The sequence below is a fragment of the Cinclus cinclus genome, chromosome 1 (assembly GCF_963662255.1).
Source record: "Cinclus cinclus chromosome 1, bCinCin1.1, whole genome shotgun sequence".
Classification (NCBI taxonomy): Eukaryota; Metazoa; Chordata; class Aves; order Passeriformes; family Cinclidae; genus Cinclus; species Cinclus cinclus.
The window spans coordinates 1398268-1414082 of NC_085046.1; the positions used below are offsets into that span (position 1 = coordinate 1398268).

Sequence of the window (15815 nt, forward strand, 5' to 3'; positions counted from 1 at the left end):
AAAATCCAGGATAGCTCTGGATTCCGATTTCCGATGGAAAAAAATTCCAATTCCCAATGGAAAAGTCTGATTCCCAAAATCCCGGACAATTCTGACCATTCCCATTATTTAATATTGGGAACAAATTCCTTTTAACTGAAAATTGAAATTTCTTCTTCTCCCAGAGTGAAGAATTCCCCAAATCCAAAAAAAAAAAAAAAAAGCCTGGAATTTTGGGAACAGCCTCAGCTGTGTTTACTTTGGAATTTTTTTCCTTGGTGAAAACTTGGGATAAAAATCCTGAGGGGGGGAAAAAAAAAATTCTCCCTGAGAATTCCATGGATGAGGCTGAGGTGGGATTTATTTTAATTTATAATTTGATATAAATCCTGGATTTTTAAAGGAATTTTGAATTTTGGGAACGGCCTCAGTTGTGTTTTCCTTTGGGGAAAACTTGGGAGTTTTTTTGGGGGGGTTTTTTTGGGTTTTTTTTTTGTTTTTTTTGTTTTTTGGGGGGGGGGGGGGATTGTTCCAGCAGAAATTCCAGGTTCTGCTCGGATTTGTAATTTTTGGGATCATTTGGTGAAGTTCGTCTGGGAAACTGGAGGGGAGAAGTTCTGGGGAATTTTGGGCACTTTTTCGGGGAATTTTTGGGGAATTCAGGGAATTGTGGGAATTTCTGAGGAGTTCCTGTGGAATACTGGGCATTCCTGGAAAATACTGGGAATGTTTTGGTAATTTCCTGGGGAATACTGGGAATTTCTGGAGAATTTTTGGGGAATACTGGGAATTCTTGGGCAATTCCTGGGGAATTTCTTGGGGAATTTCTTGGGAATTCTTGGGGAATTCTTGGGGAATACTGGGAATTTCTTAGGGAATACTGGGAATTTTTTGGGAATTCCTGGGGAATTTTTTGGGGAATTTGTTGGGGAATTTTTTGGGGGTTTCTTGGTAATAGTGGGAATTTCTTTGGGAATATTAGGAATTTTTGGGGAATTCTTGGGGAATTCCTGGGGAATTTCTTGGGAAGTCTTGGGGAATTTCTTGGGAAGTCTTGGGGAGTTTCTGGGGAATTCTTGTGGAACTTTTTTGGGAATTCTTGGGAGATTTCTTGGGCAATACTGGGAATTCCTGGAGAATTCCTGAAATGTGCTTAACATGCCTGGATGTTGAGGTGCCAGAGGGGAAGGGGAGGGAGCAGGGATTTGTAAAGGACCATGAGCTGGAATTTTGGGATCTCCTGGAATTTCCTCAGTCCCTGTTGATCTGTGGGAAGCTGAGGATGAGCTGGGAATGGAAATACTCCAGGATATGAATGGATATCCTGGAAAAATGCACAGCCAGGGGTTGCTGACGGGCTTTTCCAGAGCCCGTGGTTTGAAATTCCCAAATTCCTTGTGCATGCAGCTGAAAAGAGCCGGGACGCAGCCACGGCCGCCGTTAATTGCCGTGCGTTAATGAAGTATTCCTGGTTTTTTTTTTTTGTTTTGTTTGTTTGTTTTTGTTTTTTCCCTGGATTTCAGCGGGGAGCGTTTCCCTGGGACAGGAGGCCGGGATGAGCGAGGACATCCGGATCCATTCCTGGCCTTGCTCCTACTACCAGGAGAGCAGCAAGCAGTGGATTCCTGGGAATCTCTCCCTGACTCCTCTTTCCATCCAGTTCAGGGCTGGCGAAACGGGAGAGCTCCTGCTGCATTCCCGCCTTTCCGGGATCAGCCAGATCAAGAAGGAATGTTCCCATTTCATCTTCAGCTCCATCACCGTCCTGGAGAGGAGCACCAAGCACTGGTTCAGCTCCCTGCATCCCAACAGGAATGTGGTGTTCAACATCCTGGAGCATTTCTGGAGGGAGCAGCTGCTGCCGGGGCAGGGATCCGGCAAAGGCAGGGAATTAACGGGAATGCTGGAGGGATCCCAGAAACGCCTGGAGGACACGGCCAAGGTGCTGCATTCCCAAGGGGAGCAGTTTGACAGGATCATGACAGGACTCCACAAAATCGAGGGGGACATGGATGTGGCCGACAGGTACGGGATGGGAGCGTTCCCGGAGCCGGGAATGCTCCGGTGGGCTTGGGATTGCTGGGGGAGGTGTTCTGGGAAATGGAAGCGTTGGGGGGGGGGGGGGGTGTTTCACAGAGCAGCTCCTTGAGGAAAAGCTGAGGGAGTTGGGAATGTTCAGTGTGGAGAAGGGAAGGACCCAGGGAGAGCTCAGAGCTTCCAGGGGAGCTCGAGAGGGAATGGGATCAAGGGATGGAGGGACAGGACACAGGGAATGGCTTTGAGCTGGAAAAAGGGAGATTTATACGGGATTTTGGGAATTGGGAATTCCTGGCTGGTGTGGAATTCCCAGATTTGCTGTGGCCGTCCCTGGATCCTTGGCAGTGTCCAAGGCCAGGCTGGAGCAGCCTGTGGAAGATCCCTGCCCATGGAATGGGATCATCCTTAGGATCCCATCCAATCCCATCCAATCCCATCCAATCCAAGCCTTTGGTGCCCGTGGGCTCAGGAAATGTTGGGAATTCAGCTCTGGGAATTCAGGAGTGGCACAATCTCCTCCCTCCCACCCGTGCCCTGCTCCATAGGAATGAAAGTTGGGATAAGTGGAGCTGAGCAGTGTTTGCTGTGTCCATCCCTGCTGCCATTCCTGGGAAATCCAGGAATGCTCCTTTCCTGCCCTTTTTTCCTTCCCTTTCCTGCCTTTTTTTTTTTTTTCCTTCTCCCCCCTTTCCCCCCACATCTTCCTGGAAAACCTTTGCCTTGATTTTCTAGGAATGTCCCCAAGCCTTTGAAAAACTTTGGATTTAATAGGAAAGAAGCCAGAATTGGGAATTCTGGGGAAACTTGTGGCAGGACTGGAATATCCCAAATATTCCAACGCCCAGGGAAAAGCAGGGATTGTCAGGGATGGGAACAGCCAGGGCTCCTTGGGAATGTTTTTGCCAAGTGTTTCCTTATCTTTGGAACCCTGTGGATAAAATTCCAGCAGGAATGAGGAGAGGAGAGGAATGGGAAAGGACTCAGAGTGTGGGGAGGGATTTGGAATTCCAGGGATTCAAGGGCGGCCAAACATTACCCAGCTTGGAGCTCCAGCAGAAAATTCCAGAGGGCTCTTCCTAGTTTTTATTGAATTTAAGGAGCAGGGATTCCCTGGGAGCATCCCAAAATTTTAAAACAGGGAATTAAAACAGAAATAAATTGGGATTTCAGGGATGAATGTTGTTTGTTTTTCCCTTGGGAAAAAAAAAAGAAAAAACAGGAATATTTTCCTTGCCCTTGGATCAGGAGCTGTACCTGGAATTCCAGCCTCTGGCTCCCTTCCCTGTTTGCTGGGAATATTTTCCTTAGGGAGCTGCACCAACACTGATGGGAAAGTGGAGCCTGGACACTTCTGGGAAGCTTCTGCTGGATTTTGGGGCCTCCACCTGGAATTTTTAGTGTTTTGTCTGGGAATTGGGGTGTTGGAGCATAAGGAAAAAGTGAGGAGGTGAAGGAAAAGGAGCAGGAAAAGGCCTTGGAAGTGCAGGAGTGGGAAGGGGCCTGGAAAAATCCACTTCCAGTTCCTTCCCTCGTAGCTGGGATTGTGGGAATTCTCCCAGTGGATTCCAAGGAAAAGGTGGGATTTGAACGGGCTGGATCCCAGGAAACCGTGGGTGGGTTTGAGGAGGGAATAACAGGCTGGATTTGGGATTCAGGAATTTCCGCGTCTGTGGGGATTTCCCTGGAGCTGCTGGGATATCCAGAGTCCTTCCCTTTCCCAACCCTCCTTTCCCTCTTCCAGGCTGTTGACAGAGCTGGAATCTCCTTCCTGGTGGCCCTTCAGCACCAAACTCTGGAAAACCCCTCCGGAATCCAAACCCCGGGAAACGCCGCCGACGCCCGATCCCAAAAGCCGGGAAGGAATCCTGCTGAGAATCCCGGTGATCGTCACCCATGGGACAGACTCCAACGCCAAACCTGGAAAACTCGCCGTGCTGTCCTCCGGCCTGGAGATCAGGGATGGCAATTCCCAGCTGCTGCAGCGTTTTGGGAGCAGGGACGTGGATGACATCCGGGTGCACACCCCCTACGAGATCAGCGTCCGGCAGAGATTCCTTGGGAAAGCCGACAATTCCTTCCGGCTCCTGGCGGCTCGGATGCCCGAGGTGATTCCCATCCTGGAGGTGCAGTTCAGCCAAAAAATCCAGTTTTTGGAGGATGCTCTTGGATTCGCCGGAGCTAGGAGATGTCCTCAGGTGGATTCAGGAACGTCCGTTGGGCAGGCAGGTGGGTGGAAGGGAATTCCGAGGTTTCCCGACGAATGTTTGTTTTCCATGAAATGTTTCCCAGGGTGTGCTGGTTCCCCAAGGAATGTTGGCTTTCCATGAAATGTTGCCCAAGGAATGTTTGTTTATCCAAGGAATGTTTGTTTTCCAAGGAACATTTGTTTTCCCGAGGAATGTTTGGTTTCCCAAGGAATGTTCCAGAGGTAAATGATCCCTGTGGTGCGGTCCTGGGGAGGATAAATCCAAGGAATCAGCTCCAGGGGGTTTCGGAGCCTCTGGCACTGCTGGAGTTAATTCCTGGCTGGAAGGGAATTCCCAGTCTTCAGCAGGCAATAATTAACAGCCAAACTCAATAATTAATATCCGGTATTCCATATCCCGTATCCCAAAGCCATTATCCGGTATCCCATATCCATTATCCGATATTCAATATTCAGTATCCCATATCCAGTAATTAATATCCAGTATCCCATATCCAACATCCAATAATCAGTATTCAGTATCCCATATTTAGTATCCATATCCCATATCCACTAAATTTCCCATATCCAGTAATTAATATCCAGTAATTAATATCCCATATCCCATATCCAGTATCCAATATTTGACATTCAGTACCCCATGTTTAGTATCCAATATCCCATATTTAATAAATATCCAGTAATATCCCGTAATTAATATCCAGTAATATCCAGTAATTAATATCCAGTATTTAATATCCAGTATCCCAAAGGCATTATCCAATATCCCATATCCAGTATCCACTAATTAATATACAACATCCATATTTAATAATCAGTATCCCAAATCTGATGTCCCATATCCAGTAATTAATATCCATTAATTGATATCCAACATCCAATATTCAATTTCAGGTATCCCATATTTAGTAACAATATCCCATATCCAATATCCAATAATTAATGTTCTATATCCCATATTTAATAACCAATATCCCATATCCAGCAATTAATATCCAGTAATTAATGTCCTATATCCATGTTTAATAATCAGTATCTCATATCTGATAATTAATATCCCATATCCAGTATCCTGTATTCTGTCAATATCCCATATCAATATCCCATATCCCATATTTAATAATCAGGATCCCAAATATGATGTCCCATATCCAGTAATTAATATCCAATAATTAACATACAGCATCCCATATTTAATAATCAATATCCCACGTCTGATATCCCATATGCAGTAATTAATCTCCAGTAATTGATACCCAGTATTCCATATCTAACATCCAATGTTCTGTATCCCATATTTAGTATAAATATCCCATATTCAATATCCAATAATTAATATCCAATAAATATCCCATATCCAGTAATTAACATCCGACATCCCACATCCCATATTTAATAATCAATGTCCCATATCCAATTATTGATATCCCATATCCTATATTTAGTAATCCATATCCCAAATCTGATGTCCCATATCCAATAACTGATGTCCAATAATTGACATCCAATAATTGACGTCCAATAACTGACGTCCAATAATTGACATCCAATAATTGTTAGCCAATAACTGACATCCAATAATTGACGTCCAGTAACTGACATCCAATAACTGACATCCAATAACTGACATCCAATAACTGACATCCAATAACTGACATCCAATAACTGACGTCCAGTAATTGACCGTCCAATAACTGATGTCCAATAACTGACATCCAATAACTGATGTCCAATAACTGACATCCAATAACTGATGTCCAATAACTGACGTCCAATAATTGACGTCCAGTAATTGATATCTAATAATTGACGTCCAGTAATTGACATCCAATAACTGACATCCAATAACTGACATCCAATAACTGACATCCAATAACTGACATCCAATAACTGACGTCCAATAACTGACATCCAATAACTGATGTCCAATAACTGACATCCAATAAACTGACATCCAATAACTGACATCCAATAACTGACGTCCAGTAATTGACGTCCAATAACTGACGTCCAATAACTGACATCCAATAACTGATGTCCAATAACTGACGTCCAATAATTGACATCCAATAATTGTTAGCCAATAACTGACATCCAATAATTGACGTCCAGTAATTGACGTCCAATAACTGACGTCCAATAACCGACGTCCAATAACTGACGTCCAATAATTGACGTCCAATAACTGACATCCAATAACTGACGTCCAATAATTGACGTCCAATAACTGAACATCCAATAACTGACGTCCAGTAATTGACGTCCAATAACTGACGTCCAATAACCGACGTCCAATAACTGACGTCCAATAATTGACGTCCAATAACTGACATCCAATAACTGACGTCCAATAATTGACGTCCAATAACTGACAGCCAATAACTGACGTCCAATAATTGTTAGCCAATAACTGATAGCCAATAATTAATAATAAGTATCCCAAATCTGATATCCCATATCCAATATCCCATGTCCAATCAATATCCCATATCCATGGATTACTGCGCAGTATCCCATATCCAGCCTGCAATATTCAGTGGTCGTTATCCCATATTTCCACATCCCATATCCAGTATCCACTAATTAATATCCAGTCTCCCATATTTAATAATCAATATCCCAGATCCCGATGGAATTCCAGGAAATCCTGACTTTTCCAGGTTTGTTTGTTTTCCTGGGATTTGTCACCGCTCCCATTGCGTCACAAGGTGCCGCTCATGGGTTGTGTGCGATCCTTTGGGATTTTTCATGGAAAATGGATTTTTTTCCCGGATTTTTCTCCCGATTTTTTCCCCAATTTTTTTTCGGAATTTTTTTTCAGAGTTTTTTTTCCCGTGTTCCCCGATTTCTTTTCCCCAAGTTTTTGTCCTGGCTTCCCCCCCCCCCCCCCCCCCCCATAGTTTTTTTCCTGTTTTTTCCCCCGGTTTTTATTTTCCTGGTTTTTTTCCCCCATTTTTTTCCCTGTTGTTTTTCCCCTAATTTTTTCCCGAATTTTTTTTTCCCCGACTTTTTTACCCCAATTTTTTTATTCCCCCATTTTTTATTCCCCCCGAATTTTTTTTCCAATTTCCCCCCGATTTTTCCTTCCTGTTTTTTTTCCCCAGTTTTTTTTCCCAGTATCTTTTTCCCCGATTTTTTTCCTGTTTTTTTCCTGATTTTTCACCTGATCTTTTGCACCCTGTTTTTATTTCTCCTCAATATTTTTTTTTCCCCAGATTTTTTTTTCCCCAGATTTTTTTCCCAATTTTTTCCCCAGTTTGTTTCCTGGTTTTCCCCGATTTTTCCCCCCTGTTTTTCTCCCCCCCACCCCATTTTTTTTCCCAGTTTTTTTTCCCGTTTTTTTTTTCCCTTTTTTTTTTTTTCCCAGGTTTTCCCCCGTTTTTTTCCTATTTTTTCCCCCCATTCCCCCCTGATTTTTGCCTCGATTTTTTTTCCCCCTGATTTTTTTTCCCGATTTTTTTCCCCCTATTTTTCCCGGTTTCCCTCGCTTTTTTTTTCCCTGATTTTTTTTCCCATTTTTTTTCCCCTATTTTTCCCTGTTCCCCCCCTGGTTTTCCCCCAATTTTTTTCCTCTTATATTTTTTTCCCGTTTTTTTTTTTCCCGATTTTTCCCCCATTTTTTTTTTCCCACAGATTTTTTTCCAATTTGGGAAAATTGTTCCTTGTGGAATTCTTAAGGATCCTTGTGGAATTTTGGGATCGAGCTCCACAGGAAGTGGAACTTAATGAGCAACAATTTTTCCAAATTGCTCCGAGCTGAACCTTGAACGTTGGAATTTCTTGGAATAAGAAATTATTCCAGCTGACACCTTGAACACGTCCAGGAGAGAGAAATGATAAGGAATAATCTGTGAATATTCCCAAAAAATCAAATTTAATGGGAAAAGTTGGATCCTTATAAGGAATGCACCTTGAATAATCTTTAGGATCGTTGAGGGATTTTGGGATCAAGCTCCACAGGGATTTGGGAGGGTTTGGGATCCAGCTTTTCCCATGAAATTTGGATTTTTGGGAATATTCAAGGTGCATTCCTTCTAAGGGATCCAACTTTTCCCATGGAATTTCTCTGGCAGCCAGTGCGTTCCCGGGAGCCGTGGTGAATCCCAGAATTCCGACGGGAAGTGGAGAAGGGATGGACAAGGAACAGGAGCAGAGGCAAAAAGTTTCCCAGGAAGAGGCCAAGGAGCTCAGAAAGGTAAGAAAAAATAAAAATTAAAATTAGAATTAAAAATTAAAATTGAAATTGAAATAAAAATAAAAATTAAAATAAAAATAAAATTGAAAAATAAAAATAAAACATAAAAATTTAAATAAAAATAATTTTTTTAAAAAAGAAAAACAAAATAAAATAACTAAGTAAAAATTAAAAATAAAATAATAAAAAATAAAAATTAAATAGAAAATTAAAATTAATATGTACGTTATTTATATTTTATGTTGTTTTCTGTTATTCTTGAATTATTTTTAATTTTTAAGTTTTATTTATTTCTAATTTTTATATGTATTTTTATATAATTATTATTTATTTTTTATTTTTCCTTTTATATTTCTACTTTTTAGTTTTATTTTTTATTTTTATTTTAGTTTTTTATTTTTTATTTTTAATTTATTTTTATTTTAATTTTATGTTTATTTTTCTTTTTACTTTATTTACTTTTATTTTTAGTGTTTTTTAATTTTTATTTTTTAATTTTTATTTTTATTTCCCTTTTTTTTATTTTATTCTTATTTTTTTTATTTTTTATTTCCTTTTGATTTATCTTTACTGTTTTTAAAATTTTTATTTTTTATTTTTCTTTTTAATTTTTATTAATTTTTATTTTTACCTTTTTATCTTTTTTTTTATTTTATTGTTTCTTTATTTTTATCTTCATTTTTAATCTTTATTTTTATTTTTATTTTTTAATTTTCATTTTTATTTTATATTTTATATTTTTATTTTATTTTTATTTTTATTTTATTATTTAAATTTTATTTTTCATTTTTATCTTTATTTTATCTTCATTTTTATTTTTATCTATTTTTATTTTTTTTAATTTTTTATTCTTTTTTTTTATTTATTTTTATTTTTATCTTAACTTTTCCTGTTTTTATTTTTCAATTTTCATTTTTATTTTTAGTTTTTATTTTTATTTAATTTTATTTTTATCTTTATCATTATTTTCTATTTTTATTTTTTCATGATGCCCTAACAAATATCCTGGCAGAGGGCAGAGCTGGGTGGGATCTTGGGAAGGAATTCCTGCCTGGAGGGGCTGGGCTACAATTCCCAGAGCAGCTTTGGCTGCCCCTGGATCCCGGAATGTCCAAGGCCAGCTTGGACCCTGGCTCACCCTGGGCTGGTGGGACGTGTCCCAACCGCGAAGCTCCTTCACCCCAAATCCCGCGATTATGGGATGTAGATCCCCGAGGCTCCGCGGTGCTCCGAGCTGTCCGTGCTCCCCTCCGGCAGATCCTGCAGAAGCTCAAGGGGCTGGCGCTGGAGACGGAAGCGGAGCTGGAGCGGCAGGACGAGGCCCTGGAGTCCATCGGTAGCTCCGTGGATCGCGCCACGCTCACCATCGAGCGCCAGAACCGCCGCATGAGGAGGCTCACCTAACCTCGGGAACGCCGGGAGCGGCACGCGGAGCTGCGGGATCCGGGAAGGGCTTTTCCACAGGCGCTCGGAGAGGGGGTGGGGATGAAAACTGGAATTGGGAGGAAATTGGGAAAGTGAGCTCATGAGAGGAGTGACGCGGTTCCTGGATCTTGGATGGTGTTTGGATCTTGGATGATGGTTTGGATCTTGGATGATGGTTTGGATCTTGGATGGTGGATCATGGATGGTGTTTGGATCTTGGATGATGTTTGGATCTTGGATGATGGTTTGGATCTTGGATGGTGGATCATGGATGGTGTTTGGATCTTGGATGATGGTTTGGATCTTGGATGGTGTTTGGATCTTGGATGGTGGATCTTGGATGATGTTTGGATCTTGGATGATGGTTTGGATCTTGGATGGTGGATCATGGATGGTGTTTGGATCTTGGATGATGTTTGGATCTTGGATGATGTTTGGATCTTGGATGGTGGATCATGGATGATGTTTGGATCTTGGATGGTGTTTGGATCTTGGATGGTGGATCATGGATGGTGTTTGGATCTTGGATGGTGGATCTTGGATGGTGGATCATGGATGGTGTTTGGATCATGGATGGTGTTTGGATCTTGGATGGTGTTTGGATCTTGGATGATGGTTTGGATCTTGGATGATGGTTTGGATTATGGATGAGGTTGGATCTTGTATCATGGTTGGATCTTGGATGGAGTTTGGATCTTGGATGAATGTTGGATCTTGGATGAATGTTGGATCTTGGGTGAGGTTTGGATCTTGGATGAGGTTGGACCTTGGATGGTGTTTGGATCACAGATGATGGATCTTGGATGAGCTTTGGATCTTGGATGAGCTTTGGAGCCTTTTTTTGATGGAAAGATCCAAATTTCCCATTGGAATGAAGCAGAACTTGTGGATTCTCCACTACAAAACCCTGTAAATAGGATGGGATGTGACAATGCCTGACTTAATTTAATTAATTAATTCATTCATTCATTAATGCACTTTTTCATGTTGCTCCTTTCCGGACTCTAAATTCCCTGTCCAGCTCTTTCCCTAAAATCCTTCAGAGCCGATCCTGTTTTTTTTATTTAATTGCCCTCAGTGGTGATGAAACATTTCAAGGCTTTTTCCAGAATTCCTAAAAAACAAAAGAGGGAATATTTCAATTAAAGTCTGAAGTTTACACTTGGCTCTGTTGAGAGCAGACTCCCCCTCCTAAATTATTGATACTCCATAGGAAAAAATTCCCATTTCATCAATCCTGAACTTTTCCAGCTGTTTTACCTCCAAGGAGCTGTTATAAAATATATTTTTAATTTTTTTAGAATTTTAATTTAAATATTTTTAGCATTGCTTTCAAACCCGACACTTCCAGTGCAATGTTTTTCAACAGCGAAGCTTCAAATCCTTGGATCCAGTGGGAATTTTTCCCATTTTTTTTTTCTTTTTTTAATTTTGGGAGAAGAAGACACCAAACCACGTCAGGGGCGTTGCCTGCATGGTTCGTATTCCTTCATCTTTGTTAGGACTGGGATAAAAATGATTCCAAGTTTTTCCTGGCATGCACTTTATTGAAAAATTCAGTGACAATTCCATATCCATCAATTATTTCCTGGCAATAAAATCCTCTTGGAGCTTCTCCTGTTTTTTCCCCACCCCCAAATCGCTGCTGCATTCCTGGGAGGGGAAAAGAAACTTCCCACACCTCATTTTTCCATGGATTTCCAAGTGGATTTTGCACCAAATCCGTGTTTGTTGAGGCTGGGATGGGATGAGCCAAACCCAGAATTCCCAACAGGAAATCTTTTGGATTGGAGCGTTTTGGCTTTTTTTTTTTTTTGGGTGTTCTTTGTGCCATATTTTTTTATTGTCGTGGGGTTTTTAGTGTTTTGTTGTGTTGAGTCCAACATATCCCAAAAAAACTTGGAATATTCCTTGAAAACCCATCCTGGAGCTGTGCATTGGTGGAATTCCATATGCCAGAAGGATTTTCCACCTGTAATTTCTTCTTATTAAATCTCTTGGAATTGTGATTTTTTTTTCCCCTCTCCTGTCTTCACTTGTCTGGGAATTAGTGGGAAAAATCCGTCCCTGTTTTCCCGTAGAATGGGATTTCATGGATCCTGGAGAGCTGGGCTTTGGGATGGGTTTATTTGGGATTAAAAATACGGAAAATATTCCCTGCTGGAAGGTGGCCCTGGATGAGCTATAAGCTTCCGACCCAAACCATTCCTGAATTCCGTGATTTTTGGTGAGACTGGGAAGAGAGGCTGATATTCCAGAGGGAATACCGTCAAAATCCTGGAGAAATGGGATCCTCATGGATTTAACAAGAAGAAGTCCTGCCCTGGGGAGGAGCAGCAATCCCGGGAATCGGGACACGCTGGGAGAAGCCAGCAGGAAAACAGGAGCTGGATGGAATTCCCAAATGGATTGGGTTGGAAGGGATTTTATAGGATCATCCAGTCCCATCCCCAGGGACGCTTTCCACTATCCCAGGGTACTCCAAGCCCTTTTTTCCATGAAAGGTGGATTGGAATGGGATGATCCTGAAGATCCATCCCAAACCATTCTGTAATTCCATGATTTTCTGAGATTTTCTGGGATTCTTTGTGCCATATTCCTAATTCCTTTTTTTGCCAGGAGATCCCGAGCTCTGTTGGGAATCCCATGCTTTTCCTGACAGGTGTAGAAATTCCACTGGGGAATCCCAAAATTCCCACATGCTGCTGGATTCGAGGGGATTCCAATCAGGAATTTCAGGAATTCCCAGGTGACAAACGTGGAAACAGGACCCGGAATTGAGGTTCTAGAGAGCCTCAGGGATGGCTCCCGCTGGAACAACCTGGATCATCAAAGGAACCTGGAGATTCCTGGATTCGGGAATTCCTCCTTACCCAATCCTCTCCAGAGCCTTTCCAGCTCCCGGAGGTGAGTCAAGCCTGGAAAATGAATCCCAAAAAAAGAGGAAACATCTTGGGAGGCGCTGCTGTTGTATCCCAGAGAGTTTCCCATCTCCGGAGTTTGTGTGGACGAGGCCTGGAATGGATCCCTCCCATGACCTCGGAGTTAACGCAAACCACGAGGGTCCCACCGCCAGAACCGGATCCATCCCGGAGCTCTTCCGCTTCCCAGAAAAATCTTTCCCCTCAGGACAAACCTTATGGAGGTCAGACTTCCCAAAAACAAACAAAAAAAAACCAACTCCTTCTCATGGAATTGTGGAATGCAGGGATAGGTTGGGATGGAAGGGACCTTATCCTTATCCTCATGCAGTGCCAGCCCTGCTGTGGGCAGGGACAATTCCCACTGTCCCAGGCTGCTCCACGCTGGCCTTGGGATCACAGGTGGGATGTCCCTGGTGGGATCCATCTCCCAAACAGCAAATCCCACAGCGATGCTCCGAGGGCTGGAGCCAGGCTGGGAGAGCTGGGAATGTTCCCCTGGAGAGGAGAAGGCTCCAGGGAGAGCTCAGAGCCCCTGGCAGGGCCTGAAGGGGCTCCAGGAGAGCTGGAGAGGGACTGGGGACAAGGGATGGAGGGACAGGACACAGGGAATGGCTTTGAGCTGAAGGAGGGAAGATTTAGGTGGGATTTTGGGAAGGAATTCCAGGCTGGGAGGGTTGGGAGAGACTGGGATGGAATTCCCAGATTTGCTGTGGCTGCCCCTGGATCTCTGGAAGTGTCCAAGGCCAGGCTGGACACTTGGAGCAGCCTGGGACACTGGGAGGTCCCTGCCCATGGAATGGGATCATCCTTCAGGTCCCTTCCCACCCAATCCATCCTGGAATTCTGTTGTCACCACAACCAGGATCAACAGCGGAATTTGAATTCCGAGTCCACGCTGCCATTCCCCATCCAGCTGATCCAGCCATATCCACGCACAGTTCCCACCAGTCTTACTTTCCTTTGCTTCTTGAATATTTTTTTAAGGAATCTGGCCCAAGGTATCACTTTGTAAATTGGCACAGGACTTTTTTTCCCATTATTTCCATGGATTTAGAAAAATTAAAAAATTCCCAGCTGTGGTTACAGCCAAGGAGAGGAGAGAGGGGGGAAAACCTCACTCCCTTCTCCAGGTGTTTATGAGCTAAAGTTTTCCCAACTGTATTTATTTATTTCTTTTCTTTTTAATGGAAAGGTGGAAAACAATGCATTTCAGGTGTTTGTTTTCCTTTTTTCCCCCTGTTTTTCCAGGCCCCCCTTCACCCCTCCATCCCACTTCCTTTCCCTAATGGCTCTCCCAAAAAATACCCCATAGGCATTTACTGTAAAACAAAGCACAAACAAGAGGAGCCAAATCCAAACCGGGACAGGATTTTTCTCACTCTGGGGATTTGCTGTGCTTGGAAGCAGCAATCCATAAAAAAAGTGTGGAAAAAGCAGCAGCCCTAAGGACACGGAGCGCGGCTGGCACCGGGATCGTGGAATTTCAGTCGTGCCCTCGGAGCATCGCTGTGGGATTTGCTGTTTGGGAGATGGATCCCACCAGGGACATCCCACCTGTGATCCCAAGGCCAGCGTGGAGCAGCCTGGGACAGTGGGAATTGTCCCTGCCCACAGCAGGGCTGGCACTGGATGATCCCTAAGGTCCCTTCCATCCCAACCCATCCCAGCATTCCATAATTCCATGAGAAGGAGCTTTTTTTTTTTTTTTTTTTTTAATACCTGCACAAAATCTCCAGCAATCCCATTTTATAAACTGGAAAGGTTTTATTGTTGGGGGGTTTTTTTGTTTTTGTTTTTTTTGGGGGGGGGGGAAGTCTGACCTCCATAAGGTTTGTCCTGAGGGGAAAGATTTTTCTGGGAAGCGGAAGAGCTCCGGGATGGATCCGGTTCTGGCGGTGGGACCCTCGTGGTTTGCGTTAACTCCGAGGTCATGGGAGGGATCCATTCCAGGCCTCGTCCACACAAACTCCGGAGATGGGAAACTCTCTGGGATACAACAGCAGCGCCTCCCAAGATGTTTCCTCTTTTTTTGGCATTCGTTTTCCAGGCTTGACTCACCTCCGGGAGCTGGAAAGGCTCTGGAGAGGATTGGGTAAGGAGGAATTCCCGAATTCAGGAATCTCCAGGTTCCTTTGATGATCCAGGTTGTTCCAGCGGGAGCCATCCCTGAGGCTCTCTAGAACCTCAATTCCGGGTCCTGTTTCCACATTTGTCACCTGGGAATTCCTGAAATTCCTGATTGGAATCCCCTCGAATCCAGCAGCATGTGGGAATTTTGGGATTCCCCAGTGGAATTCCTGCATTTCAGGCTTCATCCACAGAAACTCTGGATGAACATCTCCACTTCCAGAGAGTCCCAAATCCAAATTCCCTCTTTCCTGGAGCCATCTGGATGTGCCAGTTTTGCTGTTAGTGAGTTTTGTGGTCCCAAAAACCGTGAATTTCTAGGAAAGAAGATCCGTTTGGTGGAGGAGCCATTTCCCATCATGGCTCCGGCTTGGAATGTGGATGGAAAATTCCCGGAGCTGTGGAGGTGCTGGGATCACCTCCCTGACAATTCCCAGCTATCTCTGAGACTCCCAAAGTCCAGGCTGTCGAAGGAGGGATGGAAAAGCCAAGTGCAAGACTTGGATTTCCATGATCCTGGTTGGTCCCTTCCAATTCACATTCCAGGATTTGGTGGTGAGATTCCTGAGGGATACAGAAAATGAGGGAACGGGGATGACTTGAAATTCTTTTGGGTTTTTTGGGAGAGCTTGCATCAGCTTTTCCAGCTGGATCAGGGACCAGCCTGTTCCCGAGGCTCAGAATTCCTGTGGCATCTCCAGCTTCAGCACAGGATAAGAACTTCTCAGTTTAGGTTTTCAGGGCTACTGCCTTTGGAAAACATGGAAATAACCTCAAATACTTGGAATTTTTTGTGGCCTCGTCAGCTGGATCAGGGACCGACCTGTTCGTGACGTCCAAAATTCCTGTGGCATCTCCTGGGACAAATCTGGGAATCTCAAAAACCAATCTCAAAAACCAATCTCAAACCCCAGCAGAGATA

At 43.2% G+C, this 15815-nt stretch overlaps 1 protein-coding gene across 2 annotated transcripts; it reads left to right on the top strand.

Annotated features, from left to right (window-relative positions):
• The first annotated feature begins 1037 nt into the window (after nt 1–1037).
• SNAP47 (synaptosome associated protein 47) lies at nt 1038–9914 on the top strand. 2 transcript variants are annotated; one of them, XM_062493190.1, is made up of 4 exons: nt 1038–2004; nt 3758–4242; nt 8296–8417; nt 9675–9914. In XM_062493190.1, the coding sequence occupies exons 1-4, from the start codon at nt 1535–1537 to the stop codon at nt 9819–9821; spliced, it is 1224 nt and encodes a 407-aa protein (XP_062349174.1). In that variant the 5' UTR covers nt 1038–1534; the 3' UTR covers nt 9822–9914. The 2 variants fall into 2 exon arrangements, with proteins under 2 accessions (XP_062349174.1, XP_062349184.1); XM_062493200.1 differs by having other exon boundaries at nt 1429–2004; nt 3758–4246; nt 8300–8417.
• Nucleotides 9915–15815: the final 5901 nt, after the last annotated feature.